Source organism: Solenopsis invicta, chromosome 6 (assembly GCF_016802725.1).
Source record: "Solenopsis invicta isolate M01_SB chromosome 6, UNIL_Sinv_3.0, whole genome shotgun sequence".
In the NCBI taxonomy this organism is placed as follows: Eukaryota; Metazoa; Arthropoda; class Insecta; order Hymenoptera; family Formicidae; genus Solenopsis; species Solenopsis invicta.
The window spans coordinates 22,254,171-22,275,434 of NC_052669.1; the positions used below are offsets into that span (position 1 = coordinate 22,254,171).

The window sequence follows — 21,264 nt, forward strand, 5'->3', positions numbered from 1 at the left end:
AAAAAATAATACGCTGATATTGTAAAATCACATGTATCATATTCAGTACTATGTAAAGCTAAATAATATGTAGGATATTTAAATATGTTTAAGGATATTGTAATAAAATATTAATTAATAAAATATCTTATGATATCCATGGTAGAAATCAGACAGACGTCCATTAGACATCCATCCTACCTTCATGAATTTATGGGTTTTTTTCCATGATAGAAATCAGATAGACGTCCTTTAAAGATCCATTAAACCTCCATTTCTCCATGGGACTTTATTTCCAATGGAAATTGGACCGCCATTAAAATAAGTAACCATGAAGCTATATAATAGAAATCTGTCTGACTTTCATCGTAAAAACAAAGTCCCCTGGAACTAATATATGAAAGTTTTCATAAACTTCTAATAGATGTTTATCTGATTTTTACAGTGGAGCTAAATATTTTTTAACTTAACTATAATTAAATAAGCTATTAAGAGCCACCGAGTAAATAATCTTTTGTGTTGGGTATTATAAAATTCTTTGTTTTAAAATATTTTTTTCTCAGATTTTAAAAATTTTAATTTAATATTTTTACATAAAAGAATATTGCTACAAAAATACTAAGTTTTCTTTCTTTAATTTTATCTTATCTTATCTTTCTTCTAAATCATTTATCTTATTTTGTTTTTACAAACAAAATTTTGCATTAAAAATATTTATTTTTTATAATAATATAATAAATAAATATAGGATTGAAAAAAGGGATATAACAGGGATGCAAAAAGATATTTTTCTACAAAATTCAAATTCTACAAATTTCTTGTTCCTTAATAAATCATTGGCTAACAAAACACGACGATAATTATCGCAAGTAATACTCAAACAAACGAGGGTTTGAGTACTTAACTTCCTGGGGCGCGAGCCACTTCTGCGCAGCCCTTCGTAGCTGCAAGTCCAAAGAGAATGGAGGGTTGTTGCACGGTGGCATACTCAGCCAATTAACGAGTACAGCTCTCATTTAAAAACCTTCCCTTTTTTTCTGCGCAGGATCTTTTCTATTTATCGTCTGTTCGACGGAGAAGGCGGTATTCTCTTCGTCTCGGTACTTCTTCTTGCGTCTCTCGGCGACGACGATAGTACAGCTTGAATAATCGATACTTCCAGCATTTCTCCACCGCTGCACACGCACAGCTATCGGCGTCTACGAAACCTAATTGCGCGGTGTTCCGAGAACAAAGGAATCGGTTCTTTATGACGAACTATGGGGTGAATGTCCCTTTTCAACGCAAACTCTTGTTTTTTTAATAGTAGTTCCGCATCTCCTACTGCATGCTTGCAGTCAATTGCACAGTTAAAAAAATTCAAATGATTGTCAAATGAGAAGAAAATTTGAAAAACTTTTAATGATGTTTGCAAACTCTTATCTTTTCTTACGTAAAAAATATATGAAGGAATCAAATTATTAATTAAATATAACAAAAATTATGCAAGTATCGATGATGACAAAACGTTTTAACTTTTGTGCAAGAGTATTTGAACTATTAGATAGTAATTATAAAATCAAAAGTTTTTAAGTTTAGTATTAAAATGCAATTAAAACACAATTAATAATAATGCAAATAATAATGGGTAAAAGGAAAAAACAATTAGAAGCGGAAATATTTTAAGCGTTTTAAGCAGTAACATTTAAAGCAGTTTTATTAGACTCAAACAGCAAACATTAACAATCGTACACACCAATGAAATAAACAACAAACAGATCCAGGATAATATTACAAATAATTACATACAATTTATTTTTTCTTTTTGCAACTTCATACAAACACACTTGCTTCAAAATAACAATTGTACAGGCGAAAAGATTTACGTAGTAACTTACGTACAGATTTACGCAGTAAATTCAAATGCACAAAATTTCGAATACTCGGGCTTGCAAGCGGCTCATTGCGACGCGAAACACGACCATTCCGTGCCGATATGATCATGAATTGATATATTATTTCAACCATTTGTAACATATACAACGCTTGATCATATCATACAGAAAAATATATTATAAAATAAACTGTATTTCTGCAGAGATTGTATGACGTTATTTTACAATAAAAGTAGATATCAGCAGAAGATAATTATGTCATTTAATATAATTTACAAATTGATATATACGTACGACCCGTTTACATACGACCCGTTTACAAATCACGAAGTATGGAATAGAAACGGTCCACGATCCTGGATCATTTGAATGAGTACACACTATACCTTTATTAAATAATTCTTATATTGTGGTTTTCCTTATCCCACGGGCAAGCTATATGTACATCGAAGCATGAGGAAGTATGGCAAATTAAATCACGATAAAAACATGCGTTTTTGTATAAAAGACTGTGACTCCCACTTTATTATCACATTCAAAGTTACTACCCTTCGATGTATGTAGTAACTTATAATTAGTTTCATACTTAGCGTACGGTTTAATATTATCTGAAAGTATATTCTAATATTTGTCTCGACTCCGAACATCTTCATAAATATATTTAATGATTCATAAATATTAAAACAGGAAGTATACATTAGAACTAATTAAGGGCTCAAAAAAGAATTATAACACATATAGACTTTTCCAGTTATCAATAACATTATTAAAATAAGAAATGTAGACGGAATATATATATATATGACAAGTTTTACAAGACCACATAAAGTCCAATCGTACATCTTAAAAACTGAAGACAAAAAATATGTAGACAAGCGTTTCATTTTCGAGAACATCGTATAAGCATATTAGTTTTATGCTAAATCGACTCCTGTAATAACTTTTTGTTCTCAAAGATATTTCTTAAGATCTACATTATTACTCTACACGAAACAGCCTCAATATAAAATATGCAATAAAATTATCATTTAATATTGGTCTAATACTGCAATCTTTAATTGCTTGAGTGCTGATACAAAAGATGATTTATTACTTTTTACAATTCCTTATTGTATGATAATGACTTTCATCTTCGATAATGCTGCCAAAAATTACACTAAACGAGAGAATATATATTACAATTACTGTAACGCTTTTATATAGCTCTCTAAAAATGCAGCTGTCTCATTCAATCGCCAAATTCAAAGATATTTAAACCTATTAACTAAGCAAATCCATAATATCTTGCGTGGATGAATTAGGTTTGTTTGCGTTGGTTTGCGCATTAGTGGGCGACATAAGGGGTTGCATAGAAAAATTTAGATTTGATTTAACCTCTGGTTGTGTTGCAAAATTTACATTACTTTGGGGAGTGATAGAGTTCCACATCAAAGTAGATTGTGGTGAGTTCCAATTCATGGGCATGTTCAATCCATTGGAATTCCAATTCATTGGTCTATTCAACATTGTTTGCGAATTAAGTGTCGGAGATGTTAAAAATTGTGACTGCGTTAGATTAATGTCGTTAAATTTATACGCAGTATTTTTAATAGCCGAGTAATCCGGTTGTGACATAGTCGATTTTGACATAGACAAATTTAGTTCGTCCAGATTATTTTTGAGCAAAGTCGCGGTCAAATCCTTCGGCTGCGATTTTATAGATTGCGGCACAGCTTTAGGAGTCAGTATAGATTGAGATTGCAATCGTTGATGCGTTTCTTGCTGTTGAATAAGCCTAGAAAAACAATATTTAGCGTTACGATTCATATATTGAGTAAAATATAAAGAAATACTTTAAAATAATTGAGACAAACCTGAACTTGTCTTCGATGGTTAATCCATTTTCAATATTTACAGTTTTAGAATTAGCATTCGGAGAAGAAACTTGAGGCATCAAATTAATGTCGTTAAGACTGTTGCTTTGCATAAAGGTGGGTGATGTCACTTGAGAAAGCGCTTGATCGAGTTGTTGCGTCTCACGGCGCACCGCATCCAATTGTCGTAATGCCTCTCGATGCTCGCTGGTTACTCGATTTATCATATCGACGACTAACGTAGAAAGTGTCTCATATTGCGACATACTAAGATTTTGCTCTATACAGAGAGGCAACAGAAACGGTAGTACTTTCGTCGCCAGTATCTCTTTACCCATACCCAATTTACTGTGAGTAAGCAGCATCCTGTAAATACCTAGCGACATAAAGATTTTTATCAATTTTTTCAAAGCAAAATTAAAACAAGCATAAAATTATTTAATTTTATTAAATTAAAACTTTACTTAAATTAAAAAGTTTTGCCATTATTTGCATAACTTCTGTCATAATTAATAATTTGATACTCTCAACAAGTATATAAATATTACCTATAATAGCCATTAAAATTGCTGGTTCGCCAGAATGAGGAACCTCCTGGAGGAATGGTAATATCTGATCGAATACCAGCCAGCGATCAAAGTTCGGCAACATTTTTGCGAGACACAATAAACAATTAACGCGTATTCCAAGACTAGTAGATTTCTTTCCTGGCGACAAACATATCTTTTTCATTCGCGGAAGTATGGCATTTTTTATGACTGGTCCCTCGATCATCGTCACTATGCTCGGCAATGCTGATAAACAAAGTTCTTGAAGCTGCTCCCATTCGGATTCTAATGCACGCAGTAACATAGGCACTATGTCGGTCTTAATAACGTCCGTAGGACACAGTTTCAATAATAAATTTACTTGTTGCATAAGAACTAGACTAATCTATAAAAAAAACATTTTATTTGTTACATAAATGTAATTTTATCACCTGTCATAATTATTAGAGATGTATGAATTAAAGCTTGAGGCAATTTTAAATCAAATTGAATTAAATTTTATTTTTTGGTTCAAATTTGAATAGAACCGAATCAATAAACGTTTTATCTGAACAGAATCAAATTAAATCGAATCAAATTGTTAAAACATAACTTTTAATTAACAACATAATTATTGTTAGGTTGAATTTTAATATAGATAATAAAAAAGATTATTACGTAAGATAAATTTATATTAATTATATGATATTAAATCATTTTAAATATAGTTTACAAGATTGTCAATATACGTGATTCATATTCAAATCTTAATTTAAAATTTTCGAAATAATCTAGATTTGAATAATAGAGATTCAAATCTTAATCAAATAGTTCACATATCTTTAATAATTAATTTACTTCTAATTTATTAAGCATATCATTATTTTATTAGTCTTGTAGAAAATGTTTACCTGTGGCGGATCTTCTAAAGCAAGAACAGGTTTTAGATTAGGTAGAATATGTTCTCGGAATTCCTCTATTTCAGTAACTTCCATTACTTGCAAGATACTCGGCAATACAAATGGTATCATAGGTGGATTAACTAACTCTTTGTAAAGAGCAGGTAATACTCTATGCAGCACAACTCTATGTGGCAATTGTTTCAATAGCTGTGGAAGACCTTTATAAAATTGTGATTTTTGGAGATTATCCCATTGGAATAATTTGTCCAAATAATTTAATGTCTTAACACCAATGTCTGTGAAATATTCAATCTGTAACAATTTATAATAATAAATACCACCAATTATTTTAAACATATTTTCTTTTATACTCCCTGATAAAAAAAAAACCGATAGAAAACGATAAAAAGTATCAGAAACTTGATTCAAAACAATAGAATTTTATTTTTTTGAATCAGGTTTCTGAACCTTTCTATCGTTTCCAATCTGATTTTTTTTATCAGAGTTCTTATTTTAATGATCTTAAACAAAGTTTCCTTTTATATACTCTTATCTTATCATCATTTCTTATTTAATCCAATTCATATAAAGTTAAAATTCTTTTACTTTCTAAAGAAAAACAAAAATAAACTCCATCTACCTTAATAAACTGATGAGCATCTAATCGCAATTCCGGATTATGACTCAGCATAAGCTTTACAGTATCTCTCAAAGTCTCGGGAATTGGAAGAAGTTTTGCCGAGATATTAGATCCCTTAAAATTTTCCAAGAAACGTCGGCATTTTCCTAAATCATTATGGGATGCCTGCAGCGGTTGATGCTCCGAGGAATGTATCGTATATATTAGCATACCCAAAGCAAAAATATCGCTAGATGGTCCATTACTACTCGCTAATATGCATTCGGGAGCCTGGTAATTTAATTGAGGTTGCACAACCGCAGGAATCGTGGAATCATATTCCAGATAAGACCACGATGGCTGAAATGAACAAAACATAATTCATGCAATAATCAACACAAATTTTTAGTTCATGAATAAATAATAATTGTTTGCAAATCTTCATTATATCTTATATTATAATTTTATAATATAAATTACAACAATCATAATAAATTATAAAATATATCATAATTTTTTATTACAATTATATTTTATAATAATTATTATGCATTTATTTTTGGTTAATAAAATACAATATATTCATCTAAATGTCGTTTTTTAATTTTATTAGACATAACTAATAAGTGTGTGTTATTAAGAGAGATAAAAGAAATAAATATTTTTTTAGATCAAGTTAAATATTCTGTTTAAATTAAATTAAAATTAATGGCTTATAAAATTAATTTAATTATGTTAAAAATTATACAAACAAAATTAATTCTGTAAAAAATTATGCTAAGATTAAATTAAAGTAAATTAAATTAAAAATTAATTTTGAAAAACTTTATATCAAAGCTTTATATTTAGAATGTCAAAACTTTTTAAAGTTAAATTATTCTAAATAATGAAATTGCAATATAGACCAAATAAATTTAATACTTTGTGAATTAAGTTTACAAGAAATAATAAAAAATGTTTTTTTTCTTATCTCTTATAAAATTAAACTTTTTCCTCTTTTACAATTTCTTTCACTTAAGTAAATTTTTCACTTAGAAAGAAGTTGACAAGTTAAAGTTTATGTTTCAAAAATAATTAGTTAAAGTTAAAAAATAACATACCTAAAATTAACTTAAATTAAAAGTTATTAATTTTGTAATTATATTATTTTACTTTTAATTTTTTACTTTTTTTACTTTAATTTTTTACTACTAGTTACTACTCAACTTTGATTAATAAAACTTGTACCTGTTTACTATCTGCATTTTGATTTAAGGCACAGAAATCAAAACCAAATATCTTCCAAGCTCCATGAACATTGATAACAATTGATTCTGGACACAAATTCCTATGCAGCAGTTTTACATCACCATGTAAAAATGCCAGGCCTTCTCCCAGTTGCAACAATCCATAGCGTATTTCTATGTCGTGAAGCTTGTAATCTTTCAAGTTTACTGGAGTCGGTTGAGGTATATTCTCATAATTACCTATAATATTTCACAAATCAATGCTGTTAATACAATAAAATATTGAAAAATTACCTAAGCCCAATAACAACATAGAATTAATGTGCTAATAGATCATTTATGCCATCTACCTAGTACATTGGCCAGGCTAGCAAACACTGGCTCAGTCGCAAATGCCAAACTGTCCCTTGACTCTTCCAGAGGATGCTGTACAATCAAAACCTGCGGGTGCCTCAGCTTTGTCAACTGCATCACGCCCCGTTTCAGAGTTTCCAACACAAGCTCTCGATCCGCCCTGGCAGACCATTTTTCCAGCATACGCTTCTCAAAAACAAAAATTGCTGCTTCTTGCTTGGTGGACTTCTTATAACCACTGTAGATCTTCCACAGTAATCCTGGCCCAGCGCTCGCAACGTGAGCGGTCGCCTCGAACTCCCTGGTGACTGGATTACCGGGCAAAACACTGGATAGCTGCGACAAGCCGTAAGCTGTATTCTGGACGGTATTACTGATAGTGTTGCTGACTGTGTTACGAAGTTTGTTGAGGACGTCCATCCTGTCAACTGTCACTCAGCAACGATGTCACTCAGTGAAAAACCCACGTGTGTCGAGTGTCGGGCAAAACGCGTTCTGGAATGTCGAAACGACTATCCGACTACTTTAGGGGATCGATATTTGTATCTCTACTTAAATGTCTCAGTGAGGCTAAGGTTCCCAAAATTTTTACATATCGCCATGAGTCATTGCACAGAGTATAGATTAGGAGTTTGTACGATACTCCGAAAGAGACGCCCCATAGTGTGTGCTACACAGCTGTGCTCCGATTATGGAACAGTAAAGAAATTTACAAATTGACCAATCTCAGTCGACTATGAGGAAAATAATAAACTGTGATTGGTCAATTTTGTACGACTTAGGGCATATTTCACTTATTGTAGATCGAGATAAATAAGAAATTAATGCATTTAATTGTAAGATATTTTCTTGAATTTTTTTGTTCTTTTAAAAAATTTCTTGTAATAGCAAAACCTAAATTTGAGGGAGAATTTTCGAAAAAGTTGTGCGACAGAGATAATTGCGATATCGCCCTAAGGGTGCGCCATTGCGAGAAGTTGCCGTATTGGACGATCGTCGCTTGTCACATGCTGACATCTACAATCTACAATTCTCTGAAACAACCGCAGTGAACCGTTCGGTTTGGTTTAGTTCGGTTGAACTGTTGGAAGCAGTTGGAAGCAGTTGGAAGACTTGGACAGACTTGGATAGACTTAGAAGTTGGAAGTAGTTGGAAGTTGCAAGTTAAAACCGTGGTGAACGACAAACAGGTGTAGCGTCGTGGAAAGAAATATTCTGGAGCGGATTGGAGTTTGGAACTCAGGAGTGAGCAATTTGCAAAATTCGCGCAGGGAGTTCATCTGTTATTAGATCGTCATGAAAGGCTTCTCTCAATGACGTGACAGCGATGCGCGGTGATCGATAGCACCTCGCGCGCTCCTGCGACGTCGCCGAGTGATATTCAGCCGTTCAGTCGCCTCCGTCCGAATCATCGCCACGGGTTGCTACGTCGTGGCTCTATGTAGATTAGGCGATTAACATTTTATCCCTTTGACAGCGAGGGAACTGCGCCCGCGTATGTTGTACCGAATGCCGAACGGTCCCGATCTTGTTCTGAGAATCCGAAGTCACCACGACCGGCAGCATGTCCGACGCGTCGAAACTCAAATACACCTGCGTCAAAGATCTCGAACAAAAAGCCAAGGTTGCTTTAGCAGGTAAAGAGCCACGCAGTGTATACCAGAGGCTCCCTACTATGCGAGAAATATCTGATAAGGCAAAGAAAGACGGAGACGACGAGACCGCGTATATCATGTTGAAGAGGTGGCTGGATGCGGTGGAGTGGCTGAAGAGAACCCGTAACAAGGATGGCAAGTCGGCCTATACCACAAGTATTACTGTTGGTCAGGTAAGAAGTTACGTTAAAAATTAATCACCCTGACTTATTGCTGTGCAGACAGTGGTATACATGAACGTTTATATTCCAGATAAATGAAGTGAAAAACATACTTGCAGACTTGAAGCAAAAGTTAGAAGTACATTATGAACTTAGCTCCAAAAAGCACAATAATATAGTGGAACCGATGGAAATAGAGACAAACGAGTCGGAAGTATCGAGTAGTGACATTGGTTTGAAATTGCCAGAAATACCAACAGAAGATATAAATCTTTGCGATAATGACGAATTTATATTCTGTGATCAGGTGTATAATCTCATACATAAAAAAAATATGAGATACTTGATTATTGATATTAGACCGAAAGCTCATTATGAAAGTTCCAGGATAGCATCCAATCATTGTATCAACATTCCACAATCTGAAATTAAAGTAGGGTAAGCAAGATATTTTCATGCTATCTGTGCTGTATTATTTCATATTACAATTCTGTTGTATTTTTCTTAATTTATATTAATTTTTCATGATGAATTTTTGCTTTTAGATTGCTGGCTTCTCACTTTGAAAAATGTTTTGAAAATGATCAGCACTCATTTGAGTTATTTATTCAACGATCAACACGGTACATAAATATTCTAGTCTTGGTAGACTGGAATTCCACACAAGAGTCTCTGTCTGTACAGTCTGGTATAGTTCATATAAATCTGTTAAAGACTACTTTTGAGAAATGGGATCCTGGTATAAAATATCCAAAGATCAAGATTCTGAGCGGAGGATATCAGGAATGGCTTGAGCGATATCCAGCATTTACAACAAATCCAAATATCCAAGTACCAGAGTTCAACAACGTTGTGAATGAGATTTTAGAGACGTTTGAATATCCCGATATCTACGAATCTGATTCGGAGGAGGAAATTATAAAGGCAGAGCGAAGAAGAAAAAGCAAATTAAACAAGATAAGAGCTTCTAACAAAGATATCGACATGGAAATGGATCATGGTGACAATAAGTCAGCAATATCTAGACATCCCAAATCGAACAGCAACGACGTCATTTTAGCAAAATCCAAGAATTTCGTTACTCATGTAACAATATCAGCTGATGACAAACAGCCATCTCGAGCTGATAGTGTGAATGGGCAACGATTGGAAAGTCTAGACAATTCAGTGTCAGTCGCTCAGCCTAAGATATTGTCAAATAAAGTGCCACAAAACGAAGTAAGCACGAAACCGGTAATTGATCGCAGCAGTAAACCGACCACCTCAAAGACGTATGATCCACGATGTAAAGAAGTACTAAGGTTCATGAAAGAATTAAATGAATTGGCGAAATCGAAAAAGAAGCTTGCTCATGAATTGTTGAACCAGGAATACGAGCTTTATTCTCATCATGATGACAAATATAATGCTAGTGACGAAAAATATCTACGAGCAGAAATAAAATCTCTGAAAATTAAATTGGAGGATATGGTACTTGTTTATTTATTTTTTATAATTTGTTTCAAGAACTGTAAATCATAAATTAATAAATTTAATATTAAACATTTATCATTTGTATTACAGCACAAAATGTACCTCAAAATTGAAAATGAATTTAACACATATTTAAAGGAAGCGGATACAATTAAATTTAATCCCACGGATGACAACGAAAAGAAAAATCTTGAATTTACTCTTTCTATGCTAAAAAATGAAAACAAAGACATTGAAACTAAAAGGAAGAAACTACAGGAGTGAGTATACACATGTATATCTTGATATTTTTATAGTACTAATATTTTAACACATCTGCTACTGTACTTACAGTGAATATAATAAATATTCATACACAGGATATTTTTTGAAACCTAATTTATTAACTGTATATATTTTATACGTACAACCTATTATGTTTGTTATTAATAATTTATTACTAATTAATATTTACCTTCTAAAAATAAAGTTTCAAAATATCTTCTGTATTATACTTTTTACATTTACTGTAGATAACTTTGTCTCTAAAAATTTTATTGAATTTTGTGCTTTATGAAAAATAAATTTAATTAAATAACATATCAAAATAATGCATTGATATAAAAATTACATTAGGGACAAAGTCACCTACAGTAAATGTAAAAAGTATTTGTATAATACAGAGGATATTTTAAAACATTATTTTATTTTTTATTATATCTGTTATCAATAATATTGAGATACTTATCGATATCTTACATCATTATTATTAAAATAGACTTTTGCAAATAAGTCTCTTTCTCGTTTTAATTTATGTTATGTTGTGTGATTGTAGAGAATTTTTACAAAGAGAACATAAGGAAATTAAGCAAAATGACAGTGATGTTCATAAAGAACCCTTGAAGGATGGTTCATCCATTAACACGAGCTTGGAGCGTTCTTATTCAAGTCCAAATTTATTACAGGTACGAAGAACTCCGCGTTATAATTTTACTCGTTCTTTTTTGTTTACTTATTTAAAATATCGCATAATTACATAATTCCATTAGTTGGGAGATCGTAAAGCACCTCAGATAGATAGAACTTCTAAGCCACATATTTCTCCTCGCAATCAAAATGGATTGGCAATTGGAAATGAGAACATCAAAGTGTCTTCTCTTAGTTGGGGCAATCGTGAGGAACGAATGACTCCTATTCACGGCACTGTTGTAAGTACTTATTCGGACAAGATTGTACGGGCGCTTCCCAGCAAAATTGCTAATACAATTTTATATATCAATTATCACAGCTTTCGCTTTCATCACATTCGTTTTCGCGACATTAGAGATAAATATAAAAGTTTTGAATGATCAAAAATGCTTACGGTGTTGGAGTCAATCTTCCATTTTATATAGTGTTTGGCTAAGTCACATGTATGATATTGAACTACGAATAATATCGACATGATAATAATTCAGTATAATGCACTGAATAAGAATACACAGTGCTGTTAATATTAACATAACAGTTTTTAAGACTTTAAACATAATTATATATATTTTATGTATATAATTTTATATTTGACATTACGTTTAAAATTCAGAAATTAATTTCAATTTCCTTTTATTTAAAACTTTATACAAATATTAAAATATTAATTAGTATTGTTATTACGATATTATGTGATTGGGATATAATTATATATAATTACATTTTTTTAAATTCTCTAATTGTTTTCACAATTTAAAAATAAGTATAATTTAGTTTATAAAATATAATTTCAAGTATGAAGGATGTATTACAGAATAATTTTCAGGAAGATATTGTAAATATAATACTGCAAGTGTTTTGATGGAGAGACACTCTATTTTAATATTAACACATAACTTACACAACAAAGTATTTTATATAACACATAATGTGGTTATTATCTCTTTGGACTTTAATCTTTTGAACATATCTTGAAAAAAATATGCTATGATTATCTTTTTAATCCATATTATCTTCAAAAAAATGTTTTAATAGTAAGTAATATATAAATATGATTCAAATAGATAGTAAACTTTATGCAATTATATGTAAGTTATAATATTATATATTTATTATATATTATATATTATACATTATATATTAAACATATATATCATATATATTACACATATTAAAAATGAGAAATGAATAGGATTAATGAAATTACGGCGCAGTTAGTGGAACGCAATGTTTGTGTTAATATATTATATTCAAAATTGCATCAATCCAGACAATTTGACTCCTTTCGAGCCATCATAAGCAATATTTACATTCTGGAGGGTAGATTGGGAATTGAGTCACTCTTAGATTGCCAGAACTAAAAGTTAAATTATTGCCTTATGAATGAAATGCACCAAGCTAAATTAAGACGTAATATGTAGCCATAATGAATTTAGTTATAATTTATAATTTAATGTAATTCTAATGTGTAAAGCGATAACGTGTAACACAAGAGCATTTCAGTTATTTGTAATACATACATACATAAATAAGTAAATTAGTGGAATAAATAAATTAAAATAATAATAGAAAATTATAGAAGAATAAAGACTGATATATGTGAAAATACAACTGATTCAACATAAGTTTTCTTCGGTCATTAGATCTTTGTGCTGATATTTTTTGTGTAATTTTATTTTATATATCTTTTTAAGTTCATCAAACTATGCGCCGAATAAATTTTTGGTCTTGAAATACAATTTTAAGTCAAATAAGAATAGTAATACCGATATTAAATTGATAATTAATAATAATGATGCTAATAAGCATGTATTATCCCCTTCTCTTTCAAATACTGTAAAGAATTTGAAAAAAATTTTTTTAAGTACAAATCTCCAATATTATAGGTAAATTTTGAGAACATTAGTTAGACGTTCCCCAAGTCGAACATAAAATAGAATATATTAAGAATAATTACACGTGTTTTTTGTAACGTTAAAGTTGTTTCTCCATTAAAATATTACATTTGGTTTTTGATATTTATAATATTGTCCCAGAGAGATTCTGTAATTTGTAAAAAGGCTCAACAAGATATATTTCTTAACATAATTATAGATATAGGGCGAACGTATATATAATTTATCTTTTATAAGATAAAAATATTATCTATATAATCTATAAGATAAAAATAACGCAAAAATTTCGAGAATATATAGCTGATATATATTTAATAATTTCTGCCTGCAAAGAAATTTCGTAATTCACGCGCAACATATTTCTATCATATAATGCGAATAAATATATGCACATGTGTATACGCGCGGAATGACTCAACACACATTGGGGTTTCACAATCCAATCCACAGACTTCTAACTCAATCCAATCCAAACTTCCAACAATTAGCTCTACTATGACAAACACGCGCCAGTGTCCGAGCAACATTTGCCAGATCGAGAATCACCTGTCAAAGGTGTTTCGTCTCGAAATATCTTTCTTTTACATTATAAAGAGGCATTTTTTACAACTAAAAACTGATAACAATGAAATATTATTTGTCTATTTTTATTGTGTGTATATGCGTCTGTATGTGTGTGTGTGTGTTCATTAATGTATTTATATTACATTAATGTATTTGCTATTGACTTATGATTCATTCACTCATTAACTCACACAATGATATATTTAATTGTAATTTGATGTACAACATAGTCCATGTACAATAACATAGTCCAACATGCATATAAGTACAATGTGATAAAATAATTTTTCGTTGGCGTGCTAAAGAATGATAATAGAATTAATGGTGTGTCTTCAAAGAAGATTTATTCCATTGCAATTGCTCAGTTATTTTAAAAAGGTAAAATTTTAAAAGTGAGCAAGCAATCTTGTACTAATTTTAAATAATTTATTTAACCGATATAATAAAGAAATTAGGGATATTGTTCTTTTTTCGCGTAGTAATGGTTAAATACATCTCTTATTTCTTTTAATTATTTTATTTAATTAAATATTTGTTAATGTTTAAGCTATATATATATACATAATTTTACGTTTGGATGTATTATTCATTATATGAAATTAACGTAAATTTATTAAATATTTAATAAATACGAAGTTTGTTCACGATTTTTTAATGAAATCTTTTAAATGTCATGTATTAAGAAATAATTAATAAATGTCACATGTTAAGACAATTAATGGTAGATTTACATCGATATATAATGTAAAAATACGTCAACATAAGTGCTTTATAAGATTTAGTTGTCTATCGTATGTTGATGTCAATAGATCGATAAACCATTCGCTCTTAATTACGTTACGCGGAAAGTAAATCGCACAGTTCTGCAACTGCTCTTTGAGAACAGACCAATCGTTTGCACTTAGTTATTCTTTTATCGCAAAAGATCTGTAAAAAATTGAATTTTTTTAAAACAACTTTAATAAGTTTGTTTAAAAGTTTTAAATACAACTGGCATTTAAAAAAGCGTTTAAGATTAAAGTGGAGTAACATGTATAAGAGACAACCTAGATAAAATTTAAACGTTAAAATTTTCCAGCGGAAAATTCTGATTAATGTACTTGCTCTTGTCATAGCACGCGAAAAGGGTGTGTGCGTTTGTATGTTGTGTATATACGACATAATAATATGCAATTGATAATGAGGTTTGTCAGCGTAAAAACAGCTTTTTTGTATTTGCAGCATCCGGGCATAACCGGCTTGAAGAACTTGGGCAATTCTTGTTATATGAACAGCATAATTCAGTGCCTGAGTAATACAACAAACTTGGCGAAATATTTTACTGATAACTCGTACGCTGACGATCTGAATACGAATAATGACAATATGACACAAGGTCAAGTAGTAGAAGAGGTAGCTCAAGTAATCAAGGCACTATGGAGAGGTCAATATAAAAGCATATCCCCTCATGATCTAAAGGTACTTTAGCTTAAAACTTGATTTTTATAGGAGCATATACATCTAGACATATACATCTTACAATTAGTGTCAAAATGAAGGATTAACTTGGCGAGTTTTATGTGGAAAAACTGAAAGAGTTAGAAAAGTCATGTTTATTCCATTGTAAAGATAATACTTTTTACATTTACATTTAGAATAGAATAGAATTTAGTTCTTCATTTTTATTTGGCATTTAAATTATCTAAATTATTTATTAAAAAATTATGTAAAATGGCATCATCATTCAAATCATTTTCAAAAAGCGTGACTATATTGAAGATAGTTCGACTAATAAAATTTTATACTTTTTTTAGACGTTAAGAATCGAAATGTTTTGCGTAGAATTTTATTACGCTATTAAGATTTTTGTTAATGTCAAAAAACGAGCAAAAATTTATAGTAAAAAAATAACTGTTTGACCAGCTGTCATTTTGTTTAAATGCAGTATTTCGAAAACCGGCTACGTTAAATATTAGAGCTACGTTTCAACTTTACAAAGTTTGCATCATTTTGTTATCTGAGTATTGTGGGAACAGCAGTGGTTACTGTAAACATCGATTTTAAAGAACATGTTTTAAAGAAATTTGAATAACGATATTATGTATTATTTTTAATAATACATTATATTATGTATTATTTTTTCAATAAAATTTAAATATTAACTGTCAAGAAAAAAATATGATTTTTATAATGAAAGAAACAGGACTTTCTACCTCTTTCTTTGTTTTTGAATATAATAATAAATTTACAAAATTTAGGTCTGATTTTCATACATCTAGATGTATGTACCTTCTTAAACTACCAATATAATTTTTTAAAATATTATTTTAATTATCACGAATCATCATCACAGGTTGCAGTTGGGCAATATAAATTACAATTTGAAAGTTACGATCAACAAGACTCCCATGAATTTCTGACGTTTCTTTTAGATTGGATGCATAATGATCTAAAAAAGGTAAAAATTTGCTACGAGCATTTTAAGAAATTTAATTAATATTAAAATAAATGCTAAAATTGTTTTCTGCTCATAGGAGGCAACAATGCTGATCGAAATGACTAATGCAGAAAAAGAATGGGATAAAGCAATGAATTCCCAAAGATCTATAATATCAGATTTATTTTTTGGACAATTAAGATCAACCATTACATGTTTATTTTGCAAACAAGCGAGCACTACATACGAAACATTTAATAGTTTAACAATGTCTTTATCTCAGTCCAGTCGGTGTAGCTTAAATGTGAGTATTTTACAAAATATTATACAGAGTAATAGTAAGAAGAGGGTGGATTTATCAATCCCTATACTTAAAGTTAAAAAGTTCCTCTGTGAGTTCCCGGTAAAAATTATAAATTTAAAAATCCGTATATCTGGGATGTATAAGTCGAACTCGCGACCTGTCACTTACGAGTTCGTTGCTCTCACATAGAGCCTCACACGACATCTCACTATTAAACATAATTACTTACTATAATTTGATTGATTTAATTGTGTATTTTTTACTTTTCTCTTTTTGCATATATAAGCATAAGCTAAATAATTACATCAATTAAACTTAAAATAAAAAGATGTGTAGCATTTTATAGCAATTGCATACAAAACGTTTTGCTTTATTATTTCAGGATTGCATGGAGAAATTTGTAACGGGACAAAAAGTAAGCGGTTGGAAATGTCCCAAGTGCCAGACACCCCGCGACGCAACAAAAAAATTCGATTTTGTTAAACTTGCACCTATCGTTGTGATTCATCTGAACCGTTTTGCCGAGACTGGCGGATGGTTAGAAAAGCGCAACACGGCCGTCGATTTTCCCCTCACGGGATTCAATTTGAAACCATACCTCGTCTTAGAGAACGCAAAAGCGATCATGTCGAACAATATCCGTAATTACAATTACAGTCTCTACGCGATATCGAATCATTACGGAACAATGGATGGCGGCCACTACACGGCATTCTGCAAAAATGCTACTCAAAATAAGTACGTATAGTTTTTACACAGTTTTTAGATCCAAAATTCAGAAATCTATAAAATTCTCCAAACAAATTTATTAAAAACAAAACTTTAACATTAGTCTTTATTTTTTTTCCAATACTTTTTATAGTTATTTTGCAGAGTATGAACATTTTTTGATAAAAATCTATATCGAAAATATTTATGACATAATTTTTATAGTATTTTTTATTATAACGATAATATATATATGAATGCACAGATGGTACAAGTACGATGATCAAACCGTCACGGAGGTGTCACCGAGTCAAGTTAAATCTCAAAATGCGAGTGCCTATTTATTGTTTTATACGTCATTTCCAAATACGATTATGTAGTATGAGGACACAGCCACGGATGTGATCAAGATCCAATTGTGACGAAAGTCTTCAGTGTGATATTATTATACTTAAGGGAAGGTGTACATGAGTATATGATTTTTGACACTTTGTAGATATTAAGCGGTTATATTTTGTATGATAAATCTATACGCGAACAAAACGTATAAGAGCAGTAACAATATTGAAAGCTTTATCGGTGCTGGAATTCATTAAGAATACATGTAAATACATACTTCGATTTCCCTGTATTTCCGCAGTCTGTCGCTTTAGAGATAAAACAAAATATAATTGTGCTCGAACATATTTTAATATGTGTATAAAGCTTCATATAATTATATTAATATACTTAGATACAGTCAGAGTACGTTATGTTTGACATCTTGCATTATTATATGATTGTAGCCTTATTATCATTTTTGCCTTATATGTCAAAACGAGGCAAAAAGGGCCATAGTTCTTTGCCTAATCAATCAATTTATATAATATTTTCGAAGAATTTATTTGAATTTAGAATCCATGTGTTAAAAATATGTTCTGTTTAATCATATTTTGCACAAATGGTTTCGACAGTCATCATAAATAGCGTTTAACATAAATAAAATCAATACGTTGTATGCGGTTTAGATCGATTTAGCAGCACACAAACTGCCTTTGTTGCGCTACCAGTATTGTCGCAACGTATGACCATTTTATATGTGAAGCAAAATGCTTCATTGAAAAACGTACGCTTCTCACAAAAAAGTTAGTTAAATAGGATTTCGTTACGTACGAACTGTTGTATACGTATGTATGTACATTTATTGGCTTCGAGCAGCCCAAAGAAATCACATTTTATAATTAGTCATAAATATAATATTTCTATACTTGGAACATCACACGTTTCAATAAAAGGCTTTATACAAGCTGCTTTCATACTTCATAGCAATATCATGTTTATGTATATAATTATATTAATGTAATTTATGTATATAATTAGAATTATGCTAATATATTTATATATATAAATATATTTTCACAAGTAGTACATATATAACGATTCTCGGGTATTTTATATGTATTTGTTGTACATTAACGAGGAGTATGAAAGTAACTTGCATTCGCAAAAGCTAAAAGAATCTTCGCGAGCTTGCTAGTTCTCATCACGCAACTCACGTTATTAATTTATCATTGCCATATACGATTATATTATTATAATTCTTCATAAGATGTGCAATATATGTACTGCCATCCAATCACTTAAGTTACTTTCTATTACCCTTTTTTTATAAGTTATAAAGTTACTATTGTTTAAAATGGGTTACTACAGTCATTTTTTCCTGAGCTAAAATTTGTAAATTTTGTAAAATATGAGCGATTTATTTATATATTTATTTTGTGCCTCGTTTTATAACAATCACTAGTTCACTGGATACTGATTTGATGTCTGATTTTATACCATTAGCCAAAAATAGCTGATGTAAAATCACGTTGCCAGGAACAAAAACAAAGATAAAAACAATTGCTGGACATACAAAAGAATATAGTTGGCCTTTCGCCAGTACCATTGTACACCAAGTACTCAATTACTCATCAAAATGTCAATTGGTACTACTAGTCATGATTATTTCATCATACTAATTGCTACTAAGGTATCTTTAAGTGCAACTTTAATTTTTACCTTTTTTTGAAATATATTGTTTAAACTCCTGTTTTTACAAACTTTTAAACTGTGCTATGAAAAAAATTTATTGTGTATTATCAATCCAAAAATAGACTCGCAGCAAATAAGTTTTTTAAATGGCCTTAATTATTTTAAAAATTTAATCAATAACATTACTGATTATTTGATTACTCTTTTAATGCCTGAAAGATTATTTTTTATTAAAAAGTTAGTATTTTACGTTTTTTAGTCCGATGATTGGATGGCAGCGTTATATATATCTGAAATGTTTATGGAACAATGTCAATAACATCATTACAATTTTGTCCAATGTATTTATTTTTTTAAATTACCTCCTATTCTTGTACAAAAAAACATATACAGAATGTTTCCAGTAACTCGATTCTTTAAAAATATCTGTTGTTTTTAAACATGAGGCAAAAAGAGAAAAGTTGTTCGTGTCGAAAGGACAAATGATAGACAATATTATGTTTCATGTTTATTATTTTAAGATTTTTTTAAAACAAAATTTTGTAGGATAGCATATTTTCATTGACGGAATATAATGCAGTTTATGAAAACCTAATTATATGCTGACTTTAAGAAAAAAAATAACTTTAAACATAAAAGAGTTACATTTAAAACCGTGTTAATATATATAATAAAATATTTTATCCTATTTTAAAAAATGTTCTCTAGATCTCTTAATGATCGAATTATAGGAAATATCTTGTACACAATGTACTCTCCCTCTATACTTGGATTATAAGATATATCATGTCTTATAAGATATGCTAATATTTCTAAAGAACGTAACTACTTATTGCGTAGAATTTTCAAAATATCCGAAAAATTTACAGTATTATTTGTGTTATTTAAGAGAGTACTTCTAATTTAAAGTAAACTTTTTAGTTTTTATGAATTTCTTGAAAGAAAATTGCAATATTTTTTTATGTTTTTACATATCTATATATTTGTAAATGCATATCTACATATTTAGTAAATACATATCTACATATTTAGTAAATATTTACAATTTTGGAATAACTAAATATAGTCATGTTTATTAGTTTTTATGTTACGTAAGTTTAAAAACAATCCTATTTTTAAATAAAGTTAAATAGTCTTATTTTAAAATTGACATGTTACTTTTTGTTCAAACTTTTTCGTTAAAACTTCTTTTTCACGAAAGTATAAATTTATTAAATTACTAATCATTTTATTAATATTATACCCGAGAGAAGTAAAAATAGCTCAAACAATTGAATGCTATGAGCAACTCCCAGTATTACGAAGAGAAAAAACATATTTTTTCTAAAAAGAAAGTTATATAAAGTCAACACACAATATATTTCTTACAGTTTGAGTAGATTTTGAAACGTTTATTCAAAACTTTAACTTATTAGCTTTTTTTACGTTAAAAATTTACCCAAGTAAATTTTCAAATTAAAAAAACAATATTTCTTTGTTATTTCAAATAATTTGATTTATAAATAAAATATTAAATTTATTTTATGTTCCATATTATAACTGTTTTACTATTTAGAGTATCTGACTTTGAAAAGTTATGATATTTTAATTTAATATAAATAAGGTTTTTTTAAAATTAATTTTTAACTTAACTAAAGTTAATTTAATCTTAATGTAATTTTTAACTCAGTAATTAGTTTTTTGTCCAATTAACTTTTAACATAACTAAATTTTATAAGTCATTAACTTTAATTTTATTTTAAGAAAATATTAACTTATCCAATTCTGGCTTTCATTAAATGACAGTTTTAAAA

The 21,264-nt window shown here is 29.7% G+C and overlaps 2 protein-coding genes across 4 annotated transcripts; one reads left to right on the forward strand and one right to left on the reverse strand.

The window, feature by feature from the left end:
* Nucleotides 1-1,647: 1,647 nt before the first annotated feature.
* On the reverse strand, nt 1,648-7,754 carry LOC105203849 (SCY1-like protein 2). The gene is made up of 7 exons (XM_011172771.3): nt 7,331-7,754; nt 6,982-7,220; nt 5,776-6,114; nt 5,145-5,447; nt 4,255-4,639; nt 3,707-4,082; nt 1,648-3,627 (listed from the first exon to the last, which is right to left on the reverse strand). The coding sequence occupies exons 1-7, from the start codon at nt 7,752-7,754 to the stop codon at nt 3,114-3,116; spliced, it is 2,580 nt and encodes an 859-aa protein (XP_011171073.1). The 3' UTR covers nt 1,648-3,113.
* A 629-nt stretch (nt 7,755-8,383) lies between these two features.
* Nucleotides 8,384-19,815, forward strand: LOC105203850 (ubiquitin carboxyl-terminal hydrolase 8). 3 transcript variants are annotated; one of them, XM_011172772.3, is made up of 11 exons: nt 8,384-9,162; nt 9,242-9,588; nt 9,696-10,620; nt 10,714-10,883; nt 11,438-11,567; nt 11,652-11,810; nt 15,252-15,488; nt 16,363-16,467; nt 16,544-16,750; nt 17,133-17,488; nt 17,724-19,815. In XM_011172772.3, the coding sequence occupies exons 1-11, from the start codon at nt 8,899-8,901 to the stop codon at nt 17,836-17,838; spliced, it is 3,015 nt and encodes a 1,004-aa protein (XP_011171074.1). In that variant the 5' UTR covers nt 8,384-8,898; the 3' UTR covers nt 17,839-19,815. The 3 variants fall into 3 exon arrangements, with proteins under 3 accessions (XP_011171074.1, XP_025991606.1, XP_025991607.1); XM_026135821.2 differs by lacking the exon at nt 11,652-11,810; XM_026135822.2 differs by lacking the exons at nt 16,363-16,467; nt 16,544-16,750.
* The last annotated feature ends 1,449 nt before the right edge of the window (nt 19,816-21,264 follow it).

Bases quoted from the DNA above. Each gene is read 5' to 3' on its own strand.
- LOC105203849 (XM_011172771.3), bottom strand. From the start codon at position 7,754: ATGGACGTCCTCAACAAACTTCGTAACACAGTCAGCAACACTATCAGT. The intron at 5,448-5,775 runs GTAGATGGAGTT...AAATTGTTACAG, and splicing joins ATGCTCATCAGTTTATTAAG to ATTGAATATTTCACAGACAT. The intron at 4,083-4,254 runs GTAATATTTATA...TTATGTCGCTAG, and splicing joins AATTTTAATGGCTATTATAG to GTATTTACAGGATGCTGCTT.
- LOC105203850 (XM_011172772.3), top strand. From the start codon at position 8,899: ATGTCCGACGCGTCGAAACTCAAATACACCTGCGTCAAAGATCTCGAA. The intron at 9,163-9,241 runs GTAAGAAGTTAC...TTTATATTCCAG, and splicing joins CAAGTATTACTGTTGGTCAG to ATAAATGAAGTGAAAAACAT. The intron at 10,621-10,713 runs GTACTTGTTTAT...TTTGTATTACAG, and splicing joins AAATTAAATTGGAGGATATG to CACAAAATGTACCTCAAAAT.